The 15,203-nt window shown below is 35.4% G+C and overlaps 1 protein-coding gene across 2 annotated transcripts in view; it reads right to left on the reverse strand.

The window, feature by feature from the left end:
• The window catches only part of ERLEC1 (endoplasmic reticulum lectin 1), a 32,851-nt gene that overhangs the window by 15,793 nt on the left and 1,855 nt on the right, over positions 1 to 15,203 (reverse strand). For both annotated transcript variants that reach the window (XM_040623490.1, XM_008699859.2), the window contains exons 2-8: positions 9,793 to 9,897; positions 8,573 to 8,653; positions 7,922 to 7,999; positions 7,718 to 7,781; positions 6,980 to 7,014; positions 4,742 to 4,965; positions 4,520 to 4,649 (exon numbers count right to left, since the gene is read on the reverse strand). In XM_040623490.1, coding sequence (XP_040479424.1) covers positions 4,520 to 4,649; positions 4,742 to 4,965; positions 6,980 to 7,014; positions 7,718 to 7,781; positions 7,922 to 7,999; positions 8,573 to 8,653; positions 9,793 to 9,897 — 717 coding nt within the window. The remainder of the gene's footprint in view (positions 1 to 4,519; positions 4,650 to 4,741; positions 4,966 to 6,979; positions 7,015 to 7,717; positions 7,782 to 7,921; positions 8,000 to 8,572; positions 8,654 to 9,792; positions 9,898 to 15,203) is intronic.

Consider the following 15,203-nt stretch of genomic DNA (forward strand, 5'->3'; position numbering starts at 1 on the left):
GTTATGTGCTTACCTTTGACCTATTTCTAGAAAGATACCCGGTGTAAACAATCACCACTGATGGGTGTAAAGATTTAGCTCCAGTAACATTCAGTGCGGCATTCTTCACGTTAGCAAAAAATTCTGGACAACAAAAATATCCATACCAGTAAATAATTTAAATAAATTTTGGTACTTTAAACAATGAAATATTTGAGGGTGCCTGGGTGGCTCAGTCAGCTAAGTGTCTGCATTCAGTTTAGGTCTTGATCTCAGGGTCCTGGAATCGAACCTCATGTCAAGTTCCCTGTTAGCAGGGAGCCCGTTTCTCCCTCTCCCTCTGCCTGCCACTCCCCCTGCTTGCGTGCTCTCTCTCTCCATCAAATAAATAAATAAAATCTTAAAAAAACAACAACAATGGAATATTTGAGATAATTAAAAATAATATAGATTACTTTATGACATAGGAATGTAAAAAACGATATACTATTAAGTGAAAAAAGTGAAGATATTTTATATATTTACACACACACATACACACACACAGCACAGAGTTTGGACCTAATTATTTTTTTTAATGTGTGTCTCTGTGTATGTATCAAAAAACAAACAAACAAAAAACCCAAAAAGACCGAAAGGAAATGCACTAAAATATTATTTCACTACTTGTTAGATTTTGTTTCTACATTTAGTTCTGGAAAAATGTGGTTACTATGGGTAAATAAAAGATAACAAGCAGGGTAAAGAGGAGCTGAGTGGGAATAAATATGAATATTAATTATAATTATTAAAATGCAGTAGGATCTGGTTGTTGTCCTGAAGGCCGCTGCAGGTTGGTAAAGAAAGACGCCAACTAAAGGGTGCAGAGAACAGCAGATTCACAGAGGGAGTGGTGATTCAAATAGATTTTGATAAAGACTTGAAACATGAGGACTTCACAAAGAGAAAACCCTTGATTCTTGAAACATGAATAACTTGTGATTTATGTGACTCTGCAGGCTTTGTGTCTGTGCGCACATACGCATGTGAACCTGAGGAAGACACAAAAAGAGCAAAGATGTGGGGTGTGGAATAGTATTTAAAACTAAAGAGATAAACAGGTACTTACTGGTAAAAAAATCACATAATTCTAGGAAGTTTTATGGATTTTAGGCAAAAATATGGGATCAGATTTTTGATGAAACTTTTGATCAGATTTTAAGTAATACTGTGGCAGCGGCAGGGAAGGAATAGTAACAATTCCTGAGGTGGGGAGCCAACACTGGGAGTTGAAGTAACCCAAGCCAGAGAAGAAGAGACTCTACAGGAATGACAGAAGTAGGGTGGAGAGAATAATTAGGAAAGAGGGTAATGAGTTAGAATCCAAAAGTAAACTGGGTTTTGACAGTGAGTGGAGAGAAAACGAATGTAGATCAGAATTAAAGGAGTATACCAATTAAAACTGAATAACATAATTTAAAAAATTAAATAGTAAAAGGGTTCCTAGTAAATGTATAGTGGACATAATGCTTCCTTTTACCTGCTGTAGTTGCCACTGATCAACTGTGGTTCTTTTCTCCTACTTTGGGTAGGAGTCATTGGAAAGTTACTCTAGAAACCAATGACCTTATCCTTCCTCTCTTCCAGTATTATAGAACTAAGATTGCCAAATGACATCTTATTTTTTGAAAGGACCTTGGATTTTATGTATAGTATTTCTACATTCAGAACATAATGCACTCCTGATAACTGTTTTAAGTGCTGAGTATTAAAAATGAAGAAGACATAGTCACTGCTCCTAAGGAGTTAAGGTCTAACAGACCAAACTAATTACTTAGAATATATGAGACCTAAAGTAAGGTTAGTGAGGAAAAATATTAATAATGCGTTGTGAATGCAGACCTGTACAGCTGCTGTGGTTTATACATTTAACTTGAACATTTGCCAAAGAGCCCCTACTGCAAAAAGCCCTTCTCTGATGGCTCAGGGAACATCATGGAAGAGGTGGGCATATGAGACTCTAAGGGTTGGATTTGAGGGGTAGTGTGTGACAGCTAGACTAATATCATCTTGGACCAATCTGCCACGATGACCCCTCTGTTACTTTAAAGCCTTCTAGAGGACAGCACGCCCCACCATTCCGTCCTTTTGTACAACTCCACCCTTAAGTACACCCTTGGGGCACAACATCCTTGATATGCTGGAGAAGTGACTATGACTCACACCTATTCTTTTTTTTTTTTTTTAAAGCCTCACTAAGACTTTATTTAGTGGGTTATCTAGCAAATAGTTTCTGTAACCACACCTATTCCTAAACATTCTCCTGGGTGGTTCCCTAGTGTGTACTCCCAACCTTTAGGGCTATAAAAGCAGTTCTTGTAGGTGGGGCTGTGGAGATCAATTTGTCGTACTATTTGCCATAGCCCAAGAGGCTTCAGTTCTAAGTCCCCTTAATAAACCATTTCATGTCAAACAAAACGAAACAAAAGTAACAGGAATAATATCAAAACAAAATTCTGATAGCCAGATTTGTATTTGTTTAAAACAGAAAAAAAACTCATTATCTTTATGGTTAAGCTTATTTCACATTTAAAAGGCAAACCATACGACAAATCAATTTTTAAAAAAAAGTTATGTGTAATAAACTAGATTTATAAAAGAAAGGATTCTGAGAAAAATATCATTTTAAGTAACTATTCACCCTACAGTATTACCTAAGGTTTTCATCTACAACATGTATTCTAAAGGTCCTGAGTATTTTAAGTGTTATCATCTGTAGCTTTTTAAAAATAATTTTTCTCAAATGGCAGATTAAACACATTAATTAGAGAAAAGTAAGCTGCCATTTCTTCTCTGAAGAGTAATGAAAGTTGGGATTTGGGAAGCATTTTGATTGAGCTGACTTTTAAGTACCTGTCAGTATTTAAATCACTATCAGGGAAAAGACCGGAAGAGAAATCCATGTCCAATCTTTTAATTGAGCACTTTAAATCAAATGCAGATTAATAAGATAATTTTTTCTTCCTATCAGAACGGCAGTGTTCACAACAGCCACAAAGAGTCCGACAATACTTTTGCCAGAAGTACTCTAGAGAAAGGGGAGAAGAAGCAGGCTTTGCAGCTAAATGTCAGTTACTGGTTAATTAAACCATTACTAAGTACCGACAGTAGACCTCAAGGAGCTGGAAACCTCAAAGTAATAAAGCATAGGGTATTCTCCCTTGATCTTAATATAAGAATCCCAGGAAAACGAATCAGTTTTAGCCATGTAAGTGCTATAATGGAGGACTGAGTAAAATACAAGACCAAAAAAGAGGAAACATTGATCTCTTCCGGGGTAATTCATTAGAAGTCCTCTTTCATTTACAAAGGAAGTAACACTGCCTTAAAAACAATGGGGAAGGGGCGCCTGGCTGGCTCAGTAGGGAGCATGCGACTCTTGATCCTGGGATTTTGAGTTCAAGCTCCACGATGGGTGTGGAGGTTACTTAAAAATAAATAATAAATCAAAATTAAAAAAATAGGGAAGATTAGGAAAAGGTCAGCGTGAGAGAGATGAATTTGAGAGTACTGAAAATGTACATGGTTATGTCCAATGAGCAGAGGAAAAGGGAAGATAGCACATGGAAAAGGAGAAGCAGCAAAGAGACGTGGTTAAGAGGACAGGCTCCAGAACCAGACTTCTGATTTTCATCTTTAATTCATCACCTGTCACTTCCTTTCTCTGAACCTCAATTTCCTAACCTGTTAAGGAGGACGGTAATAGTATATCTTGTGGGTTGTTGTATTAGATAACAGCTGTTAATATTCATCCATGTTAACTATTGTGACTGTGGTTTGAGTTCAGGGGAAAGGTCAACGTTGAAGATGTGTATTTGGAACTCATGGGCATATTAATGGAAGTTGACAGAATGGGCCTGGATGAGCTCACTTGAGACCATACACACTACAGACAGAAGGCAACTATGGCTAGAACTGTGGGGAACGTCAACATTTTCAGGGGCAGGAAGGAAACAAAGACCTAATACACAGGAGAGGAGAACAGAGAACCAGAGAGAATGACTTCAAGTAAAGGCAGGAGAGAAAGTTCAAGCTTCATATATTCAGTGTTTTATGTGCTAAGATCAAGTTATGCATATGTCCAGTGAACTGGACATAGAACCAAAAGACTGCTGTTGACCTGAATAAGAAGTTTCTGAAGAATTATGGTTTCATGACACAGAGCGATGGGCTAAAGAAGAAATAAAGCATTAGAAGATGAGTTGTAGTCTATTTTTTCAAGGGGCTCAGCTGGGAAGGCCAGTCGACTAGCTAAAAATTCAACTTAACTACAATTAATAGGATGTCAAACTTTAAAATATGAAATCACGAGAGTAAGAGAATGATAAAATAGTTTCTGAGAAGTATAAGAATAAGGAAAATAATTAAAATCGGTTAAAAAATTGGAACTTAAAATTTTGAGTCAGAAAAATAAAGTACTACTACTATGTTACAGGAATGATTAAAATACTGATATATGCTCTGAAATTTAGAAAAGGAAGCACTGAGAAAATTCTCATACCTCTTTATTTCTCCTGAAAGGCACCCTTAGTATTTCTTCCTGCTGTTCCAATTGTCTCAGGGTGAGGGGTTTAAATGGTGATCCTGGCAGTGACTGGCAAAATATGTCATTCACAGGGGACGCTCTGAATCTATTCAGTAAGAACAAAGCATTAAAGCTAAGCATATGACACTATAAAGTATGTGTGCATTTCATGTTTAAAATATTAAATCCACATCCTACCTATATTTAGGATGATTGCACAAGAGTGGTGTCAAAATAACAACTTCATATTCACAAGTTGTAACTTCAGCTACTGAAAGAATTTCATGCTTAGATTCAGGATGACATATGTACATCACCGTACTTGATCTGGGCCGGTTCTGTTTCAAACTACAAGGTGTACCATTTCCCATTCCCACAGGATAGTAGGGTGTCATCTGACCTTCAATATTTTTAGTGGGAATCTTAAAAAAAAAGAGTATAAGACAGACTTCCCATTAGAAATGGAGGTGGGGTTGAGGATGGGAGAAACACTTTTTCTTAAAAGAAGAAAACTACATTTTATTTACAAACCAACCTTTATAAAGGTAAAATTTCCGTATTTTCTATAAATTCTTCCTCTAACATTCTTTTGATTCCTAAATTCTTATTTGAGCAAAAACTTATATTCAGAGCTAGTTTTATATAGCAAAAAAGGAAAATTTTTATTTGGTGCTAAAATTAAGATGTTAAGTAAGCGTGCATTTATACAAAAGGATATAACCTCTTAATATGAATTATTTCTAACAGTTCTAAAGAAAGAGATTAAGATAAAATACAGGAACTTACTATATTGGACTAGTCAGAATTTTCTATACTAAATTCTCACTGAATGGCTGTGTTATACTTTAGATTCTAGAGTTTGAAGTCTGATTTGTCAAAAAGCAGGGCTACATAGTAAAACACTATCTTCTAGAACAGGAATCTTAATACTGTACTCATTCATTAATCTGCTTACTCTGTCGTTAATATTAAGAGCCATACTCTTCAACATAAACTCCTATATAAATCTATTCAAGGCCAGCAGAGGACAAACGAAGAAATTTTCACGGACCAAGGGAATAAAATAGATCACCTCAGAAGACAAGGATTATTAAGGAACTAGCTCCCATATTTTATCTATATAAACCAAAGAAAAATCTAGTGTAAGGGCTCTAAAAAATATTGTTAATAATATCTCCAAGCAAGCTCTTTGGAGGCAGGGAGCTCATCTTGTATCACTTTGGTACCCTGTCAGCGCCATGTCTAAACAGGCAAGAAACAAATGTTTCCAGGGAAAAATATTTTGAGGTTTCTTGTATGTTATTTTCATGCTAGTATCTAGAATTAGAAAATTACTGGCTTTCTGACTTTGACCAAATTTCAGTTTTTGTCATTTGTAAAAGGAAAATAATAATATATACTCAGAGGTTGTGGGGAAAATTAAGCATTACCTTTTGTTACATGCCTGGCACAGTATCTGGCTTATAAATTGAGGCTCAGTAAATGTTAGTTTTCTTCCCTTACCCTTTTCTTCCTCTTCCTTTATCATTTCACACTTTGAATTCCATCTTGCTATCCTCCAGAGCCACAGTAAATAAATATTTTATCTCAAAGGTAGTCTGTAAAATTAAAATCTTTTAAAATAGCAATGCTATGTGTGTCTATGCTTAGCTTATCAATTCCCCCCAAAGACACCCTTTTAAGTTACAGTCATCCCTTTTAAGGCCTTTTGCCATTTCACTTTTCCTCTAATAAAATTATCATTATGATATGAAACCACTTACAAAAATATCCTCTATCAACAGGTTATTTAACTCTATGGGAGTTCTTAAGATTCAGAAAGCATTCCTTGAACTACAGGGGCATTTCAAAATTGTGATTAGGTACCCTAAGGAATCATTCTTTTTAAACAATCCTATTTTTCAATCATCAATTATGAATTCACATTCAGTACACACTTATGAAGTGCCTACATAATATCTGGCACTCTGCTTTGCACTGTGGGGTAAAGAGATAAAAGACAGTCCCTGCTTTGAAGATGCTTGCAGTCTGGGAGCTTGTTATTTACATATGTAGTTTCTCTGTTTTACCCATGGGAGATAGGCACCACACCAGGGGAAAAAGCAAAAGCTCTTATTTATAATTGTTTCCAATGTTAAACGGAGGGAAACTTTGCTAAGCCCGGAAGTGATATACTGCCATTACGAAAACTTTCCCAGACACATCTTTGGTAAGTTCCTTAATTTTTCTATGATCCTAAAAGTAAATAAAAGTATCACAGTGTAACTTTTCTCAGAAAAACCTAACATACTGCAAATTTTCTTTCACCCAATCCTTTGAGGTATTTGATAGACAGAGAAAGAACACATGACTAAATTCTGTCATTTAAGTAGTATAAATTCATGCCTCACTAATAATAGATGTTAAAAGTGAAAAAAATCAACACTTGTCACTTGCCTCTTTTGATTTTTCCTTTTCATCTGCCTCTTGATCTGTGGAATAATAAGATATTACCTATGTAAGGTAGGCGTAAAGAATGACCAGGGACTTATATATAAGATACAAATGAATAAGTTTTTAATCAACTTTGTAATTTTAAATTTCTTTCTAAAGGAGATCCAAACATACATATAATTTTTATCTTACTACTTTTAGCTAGTTATCTTGAAATGGTTTTGTTTGAAAGGACAGTCAAATTTAATCCTTATATCTTTACCTGAGAAATACTCTATTTAAGGCATAAAACTGGCCACAACAATTTTCTTCTGAAGTATTTTTATATCAGTGAGAATTTTAATCTTAAATTAGTTGACTGTGAATAACATGGATTAACAAAAATATGTCACAATTTTAGGGACACATCTACATTTCCACTTCCATGTATAACAACTATGCTTACAGCAAGCAAAATACTAACATTAACACTATATAAATATAACACTAACCTGTTATCTTACCAGATTTTTAAAAATTTATTAATATGTAGACAAAAAGCAGTGAGTTAATACCCAGTTTGTTGACACAGCAAATAATGAAAAGATCTCTTTGAAAAAATTTTCCAAGGGATTGTTCAGAAATTTATGTTAGTGTTTTAAAATGCATACAGTCTCCTGTAAGATCTTTTAAATTCTAATTTGAACATATACTTTCAACCAAATTCCAGCATTACTATCAAATCACTCCGTAGAAACAAACCTTTTTCAGATAGAAGGTTCTTGGCCAACATATTCCCAAGGTAGTACTCGTGAATATTTACTTTCTGTATTGGAATAAAATAAAAATATAGTAAGTATCTTGCAAATACCAAGAATACAACTTTAAAATCATCAAACTCATTATTAAAGTTCTCATTTTATAATGTTCCATACTCCATACTTTGTATTTTGAAGAAAAACAGACCTGACCACTTTCTTTCTCTTCATGGTATTGTCGAATGTGTTTTCCGTGACATACTTCATAAGTCCAGTAAGACTCAATCTAAGAAAAAAGGATGTATTTAAACATACAAAAGCCATGTAACTCAACTGAATTACTTTTTGATATTTTATGTAGTTGAGTAGATTTCCCTCAAGATTTAGAGTAAGCGTTCATGAAACATTATTATGCCTCAGAAAAATATGAAATTTCTGAAGCCTAGTCACTGTTTTCACTAATTAGCTGTTTGTGAAAATTCTGTGAAGAAAATAGGTCTAGACTACACTTGGGATCTGTAGTAACCACCTGGCTTAGGGACCATTTTATACATCTAAAAAATAACAATTAGCATTTTTAATTAAAATTGTATATAAGGAAACTTTCTTTTGATCTGAAAAACATTCAGAACAATTTGGGAAGTGATATTATTTGAAACTGGTGTTACTGGGTGTTTGCTGCATCTACTATATAGGAATTTAAATGAGCAAAATACTGTTAAGCAATAGCTTTGATTTACAATTAACTTAAAATCTGATACAACATAATACAGTAAAAAGAAATGCAGAATTATTTTCAAGGGTCTACTGGCTATTGGAAATTTATTTTCTACTTATTAAGAGAACATAAAATACATACTCTGTAGGAACAACTGCTTTGTTTGAATAGTGGCTCCAACAGCTCTCTTGGATTAGGGCCTTTATAATCCTTTTCTTCTTCCTATGAAAGAACTAGGATTTAATACTTACAATTATTCTAGAACTTCACCCAACTCTGCTGTCTGGGTATTAACTCACTGTTCAAATCACAAATGCTTGGAAATAAAAGGGGAAAAAAGTCAAAACTTTTAAAAAGATCCTATGGTTTGCCACTTCTTTCAAAAGAATTGAAGTATAAAATATGGAGCCATAGAATATTCTTCCATTCTTTCTTCTCTTAAAAAATGGTTTGAGTATCAGTTTACTGAACAATTCTTATAAACCTATTTCAGAAGTTTTAAATACTTGCATCTGAACAAATTCAAACTATGATAGCCTCAGAATAGTTGAATCTTATAGAAGTACGGAAAAGTTTTAAGGTACATCCCCGTTTCCTATATATTTTTACATTTCAGATTTGAATGCCACATGCATATGCGTACGATCGCGCACATGTGTATTTGTGTCTTAAGAAGGTTTAAAACAAAATGAAAGAGAGCTGTCTTTCACAGATTTCAAATCTGAACAAAACCTAAGAAAGCACTCACTGAGTCTGCAATATTTCCATCTTACAGACTGTGAAAGTATTATATAATTAGCTCAATAAATTTATTGAGTGGAAGAATGGAGTTTCAAATTTGTTCAAGGTTCCACAGCTAACTGTAGCCTATACCTCAGCCTCCTGGCTCCTAGGCTGGTGTCCTTTTCATTTTACCATGCTGACTCTCCTGTTTCATCTTGAAAGAAGTCATTGCCTTGAAGGATGGATAAGAGGCAGTTAGGGCATTTCCGGACAAAGAAATGGGCATGAGCTAAGGTAGGGAAAAAGCATAGGTACCTATAGATTTATTATTAGAACTTCTTTATAAAAAAAAGTCACATATACATTTAAAAATTATATCCTGTTTCAAAACCCTCATTTCTATAAAAGAAAGCCAGTGTGGAATTCAATTTTCATTAAAACCATGAATAACTAGTTGCTAATTTTCCAAGTTGAACTGTAAAATAAAAGAATTCAAGAATAATAGTGATTACTACTTTTATGATAAACAGTGTTACTGAGAAACTTGTCATTCAGTTTTATTTTAAAGTATGTGTTTGTAATGTTTTAAATACATATTTTTGGTGACAGGGATTATTGATATATTTATAAAAAGTTACCTCATCCCCACTTGTCACAAGGGGCAGAATGCATTTATATTTTTCTTTATGTGTAGTTGTCATGATGACATAATTATCTTCTTTATACAAAACTCCAGTTGTAGGCTAGAAATAGAACAAAAAATATACATTTTTTTTTTGGTTAAGTTGTATTATAGTGAATAAATTACAGTCTTAGGTCAAAGTAATTCATCATGTCAACAGAGGATTTTTAAACATATTTCCAAGGCAGGGGAAAAGATTCTACGTATTAAGATCAAAATGAGGATGACAAACTTTATCCTGGTGTTATAACAGGAAAAAAATGAACACAAATGAAATTTGGAATATAAAGAAAAAAGTAATAAAACAGACTGAAGTTAAAATAGGGATTAAAAAGCGTTAAGAGGTGGGGCCACCTGGGTGGCACGGTGGGTTAAGCGTCTGACTCTTGATTTCGGCTCAGGGTGGTGAGATCGAGCCCTGCAAAGGGCTCCATGCTCAGCTCGGTCTGCATGGGTTTCTCTTCCTCTCCCTCTGCTCCCCCGCCCCCCCATTCTCTCTCTCAAATAATAAATAAATCTTCCAAAAAAAAAAAAAAAGCATTAAGAGGCAATGAACGTTCATAGATACACCATTACTGAATACTTATTACTCCTACTAACAATTACCACCTATATGTGAGAATCTATTGCACTTTACAGATGTACTCTCAATTCTATTGCATTGGATACTTGAACATAATAATAGTGCATTATTTTTCATATTTGGATAAATGACTTACAAAAGCAAAATCCCTCAGGGTGCCTGAGTGGCTCAATCGGTTAAGCGTCTGCCTTCGGCTCAAGTCACGATCCTAGGGTCCTGGGATGGAGACCCACATCGGGCTTCCTGCTCAGTGAGGAGTCTACTTCTCCTTCTCCCTCTCCGTCTGCCTCTCTCCCTGGCTTATGCTTTCTCTCTCAAATAAATAAAATCTTTAAAAAGAGTAAAAAGAAAAAGAAAATCCCTAAGGATCCTCTCTGTTGACTTAACTTTTTTTTTTTTTTAGTATACATCCTGGGTCAGCAAACTCTTTCTGTAAAGGGCCAGGTAGTAAATATTTTAGGCTTTGTGGGCCATACGATCTCTGTTGCAACTACTCAACTACTCATTGTAGTAAGGCATTGTATAGGGATAGGAAAATGAACAGGTATGGCTGTGCCCTGAAAAAACTTTATTTACAAAAATAGGTGGTTGGCCAACCCAAAGGTATAGTTTGCCAATTCCTGGTACGTATCAACAAAACTATCTTTAAAGCTTTCTACAATATAAAACCAAACAAATTCACAAACCAAATATGAATCAACATAATTCAAATGAACATTTCATTTAATATTACTCCTATTATTTAACTAAAAAGAAGTCTTTGCTTTGTGATAGCAGATGTGTCACTAACTACTAAGACAGAGGTTTTCATGTTCTATGATATATGTTCTGTGGTAATTCAACTCCTAACTTCTCATCTTGTGATATGTGAAACCACTATACTATTTGGCTATCCCTCATGAGGAAAGAACCACTCTTACTAAGTAACTGTTCTTTTCTCAATTTAACAAGAAGGACTCATAACCATAATAAAACAAGTACTATTTGATCCAATGTCATCTTACACACAAATGCAAATTAGGGCAGTGTTTTTCCACGACAATAAAACAAAACCAAAAATAGTAGTAAATACAAGCTGTATTAACTGTATTGCAGTTTTAAGTCCTTAACATTTTTTAACTCAACGATCTTCAAGACAAACATTCTAGCCATCTTCAGAAAAGGAAATTGAAACCCAGAGCTTAAATAATTTGTACAAGGTGGGGTGCCTGGGTGGCTCAGTCAGCTAAGGGTCTGCCTTCAGCTCAGGTCATGATCCCAGGGTCCTTGGATCGAGCCCCTCATCAGGGTACCTGCTCAGCAAGGAGCCTGCTTTTCCCTCTGCCTCTGCTGCTCCCCCTGCTTGTGTTCTCTCTCTCTTGCTCACTCTCTCTCTCTTTCGAATAAATATATAAAATCTTAAAAAAATTTTTTTGTACAAGGTAACACAGCCAGTAAGTAGCACAGTACAGAGATGAACCCAAGCAGACTGGTTCCATATTCTGTGTGCTCTTAACGGTTTTAACATATTTGAATCAGCTTTTGTTTACATTTTTTCAGATTACTATATAGGCTCCTGGATTATGACGAAGGATTCTTACTTAAAAGACCATTTTAAGTGAAGAGGGGAACCAGAGAGATTTGAAAGTGAGAGCTGCAAAACCAAATTAATGAAAAAGGGAACCTTAGAAACATTTATTTAGTTGTGCCAACAAACTGCTATAAGACATAACATTTATAGTGCCTTTTGACGTTTTTCAGATATATGCAGAATGTATGCAGAGTTGTTCAAAGCATGACTCACATTTGCTTACCAATGGCTGGCCTGAAGTCCTGTCAAATCATTCCTGTATTGTAGTGAAGGCAACCAGTAGCATATGACTTAAGTGTATTTACCTCTATTTGTAAAGTACCCGTAACTCTAATGTTCGGAATTGAATTCCACAGCAACATTGACTTATTTACTGAAACATTCACCATAGTGCCAACAATGGAAAAGTAATTGCTTACTTGGAACCACAGCAAAGAAAGACAATCCTTTCTGTGTAATAAAAACCACTCTTGGGGCTTTATGTTTATATGGTAAGAAATTCATTCCTCCTGGAAAAGGACTTCGGCTACCTCCATTTTGACCTCAAACTTTCTAGCTGGGTTCTTCCTTCCACCTTGTCTCTTGGTTCAGACCAGAAGATCCTGCAGGGCAAAGCATCCCCAGATGGAACCAAAACTACCCCCTCAAGCAAAAAGGACTGCCTGAGCCAGCAAAGACACTCCCCCAAGCCTGACTCCAAGATAAGGTTTGATTTTTACCTTCAATGCCTCCCTGAACATACTTAACCCACCTTTGCCCCATATTTTTCCTATATAAACCTGGAAGTATTTTCAGCACCTTGGAGACAAGTCTTTGAGCTGCCAGTCTGCTGTCTTCTGGGTGCCGACCTCACTGAAATTAAATCCTTTCCTGTTTCACCACCATCCATTTCTCTGCGTTCGGGTTTTGTCAGCTCAGAGTGGCTGAACCTTGTCTGTTTGGAATCCCCAGACCCAGGTGCTTTTGCACCCCTGTGCCCTGGCTATACTGTCTACTATTTTAAGGTCTAGGTAAGGGGTAATAAGAAATAAAAGCCATCGCTTATTTGAAGATGCAAAGATTTGTCTTTCATTAGTTTTGGAAGGGTTGCTTTCCTCTTCAATAAAACAGATCAAGTAACAATTCCTCTATCTGAAAACTGCTGAAATAGTGAGTCACTTATTGGGATCACAAAGTAAAAATTTTAACAAACTTTACCCTTTTTCATAACAGAAATTACTGGGAAAAAGTTAACCTTTTCTCATTTTCTAAGTTAAAAAAACTTTTTTGATCTGCTACTAAAAATGTTTCCTTTTGATTTAGTAAAACAGTTCTTTAGGAACATGAACTATAATAAATTCTGACTGTACAGAATTGCAGATAGTGTAAAAAAGTTGTTCCATATAATACCTTAATGTATTTTCAATGTAAGAGGTCCTATTAGTGATTTGATAAAAAATGAGATCTTAATATAATGAAACTAATCCAAGGGGGTATGGTACTTTAAGGTTAAGGAACTTAAAAAATATGTTGGCAGGGGAGAGATTGCTAATGTTTGACAAGAGTCTGGAAGAATTAAGATAGAGGATGAGAGACAAGAGAAAAGCTGTAAAATAAACTCAGTGGTACAACTTCCCAGTATATATAAACATGCTTGGAAAAAAAAAAAAATGCTTGGAACTATGGAGTTGGTTACCATTCTTCCCAAGCATAGTGTTTGGGATAAGTTGTTTTCGTTTGTTTGTTTGTTTTAAAGTAGGCTTAGAGCCCAACACAGGGCCTGAACTCATGACCCTGAGATCAAGACCTGAACTGAGATCAAGACTCGGAGGCTTAATTGACTGAGCTATCCCAGTAACCCTGTGGGAAGTTTTTGAGTGGGAATACATTTCCAAAGGAAGTAAAGAGAAAACTGGACTTATTCTGTGGTTTTACTTCGGTGAAATCTGTGAACTCTGTGAAATAATGAATGGTTGAATAGTTTAATGACACAGAGATGGTATTTCAGAAGAAAAATATATACACACAAAAAAACTGAATGCTAAAACCAGTAAACAAAGAATATCATAGTCATTAATTAACATAAACATTAAAAAAATAGTTTTTGTGCTTAATAACTTTTCTAAGTAAATTTGAAAGCAAGAAGATTATATTTTGTTTTGATATATCTGAATGGGGAGATAATTTAAAGCACAGAATTTTACACCAAAAAAAAAAGAAAAAATTTCACATCTTCCAATATAGTCTCTTCCAATTTCAGATAGTGGAGAGATAAAGGCCCTTATCCTAGTTCATACAGCTGCTTAGTTATATATGTCCAACCAACTGGCCCGTAAAAGAAAGTGACAGTGCCAGGTGAGGAGGGCTGTAGTGTCAATTACATAAAGTAGGGAAGGGAAGCCTTAAGATTAAAAGGCACTAAAAAAAAAATCCAAAAGCCAATGATAAAGACTCTTACAGTTTATTTTTCATGAGGGCCACAGACAACTTTTGCCAACTCACAGAAAAATCTCTAGATTTTCCTCAAGATAACTTTAAAAAAAATTTTTAAAAGATTTTATTTATTTATTTGTCAGAGAGAAAGAGAGAGAGGGCACACAAGCAGGGGGAGCAGCAGGCAGAGGAATCAGCAGGCTCCCTGCTGAGCAAGGAGCCTGATATGGATGTAGGGTTCAATCCCAGGCCCTGAGATCATCACCTGAGCCGAAGGCAGACACTTAACTGACTGAGCCACCCTGGCGTCCTTCAAAATAACTTAAAAAAAAAGAAAAAAAAAATCTTCAGATGTGCCCATCTTAGATTATGTTACACTGCCAAAGAGAATTAAAAATTAAAATTAAATTGACAGGTATGTGAAAGGTTGGTACAGGATACACTTAAGACAGATCTTCCATAAACTCTTTTTAGCCAGCAAACACCAGTGCCAGAAAGAAAATAGAATAACAATTTGGTAGTAACCTCTAAAAAGGCCAGTTTTAGTTATCGACTTATGAGTCAGGAAGTTTTCAGGGCTGCATATCAGCATATGATTTTTAAATAAAAAACAAACAAACAAACAGGGCGCCTGGGTGGTTCAGTCTGTTACGTGTCCGACTTCAGCTCAGGTCAAGATCTTGGGGTCCTGGGATCGAGCCCCAAGTTGGGCTCCCCACTCAGCGGAGAGTCTGCTTGTCTCTCTGCCTATATGCCCCTCTCCCTGCTTGTGCTCTCTGCGCCTCTCTCTCAAATAAGTAAA

This window comes from Ursus maritimus, unplaced genomic scaffold (assembly GCF_017311325.1).
Source record: "Ursus maritimus isolate PB19 unplaced genomic scaffold, ASM1731132v1 scaffold_6, whole genome shotgun sequence".
NCBI classification, from domain to species: Eukaryota; Metazoa; Chordata; class Mammalia; order Carnivora; family Ursidae; genus Ursus; species Ursus maritimus.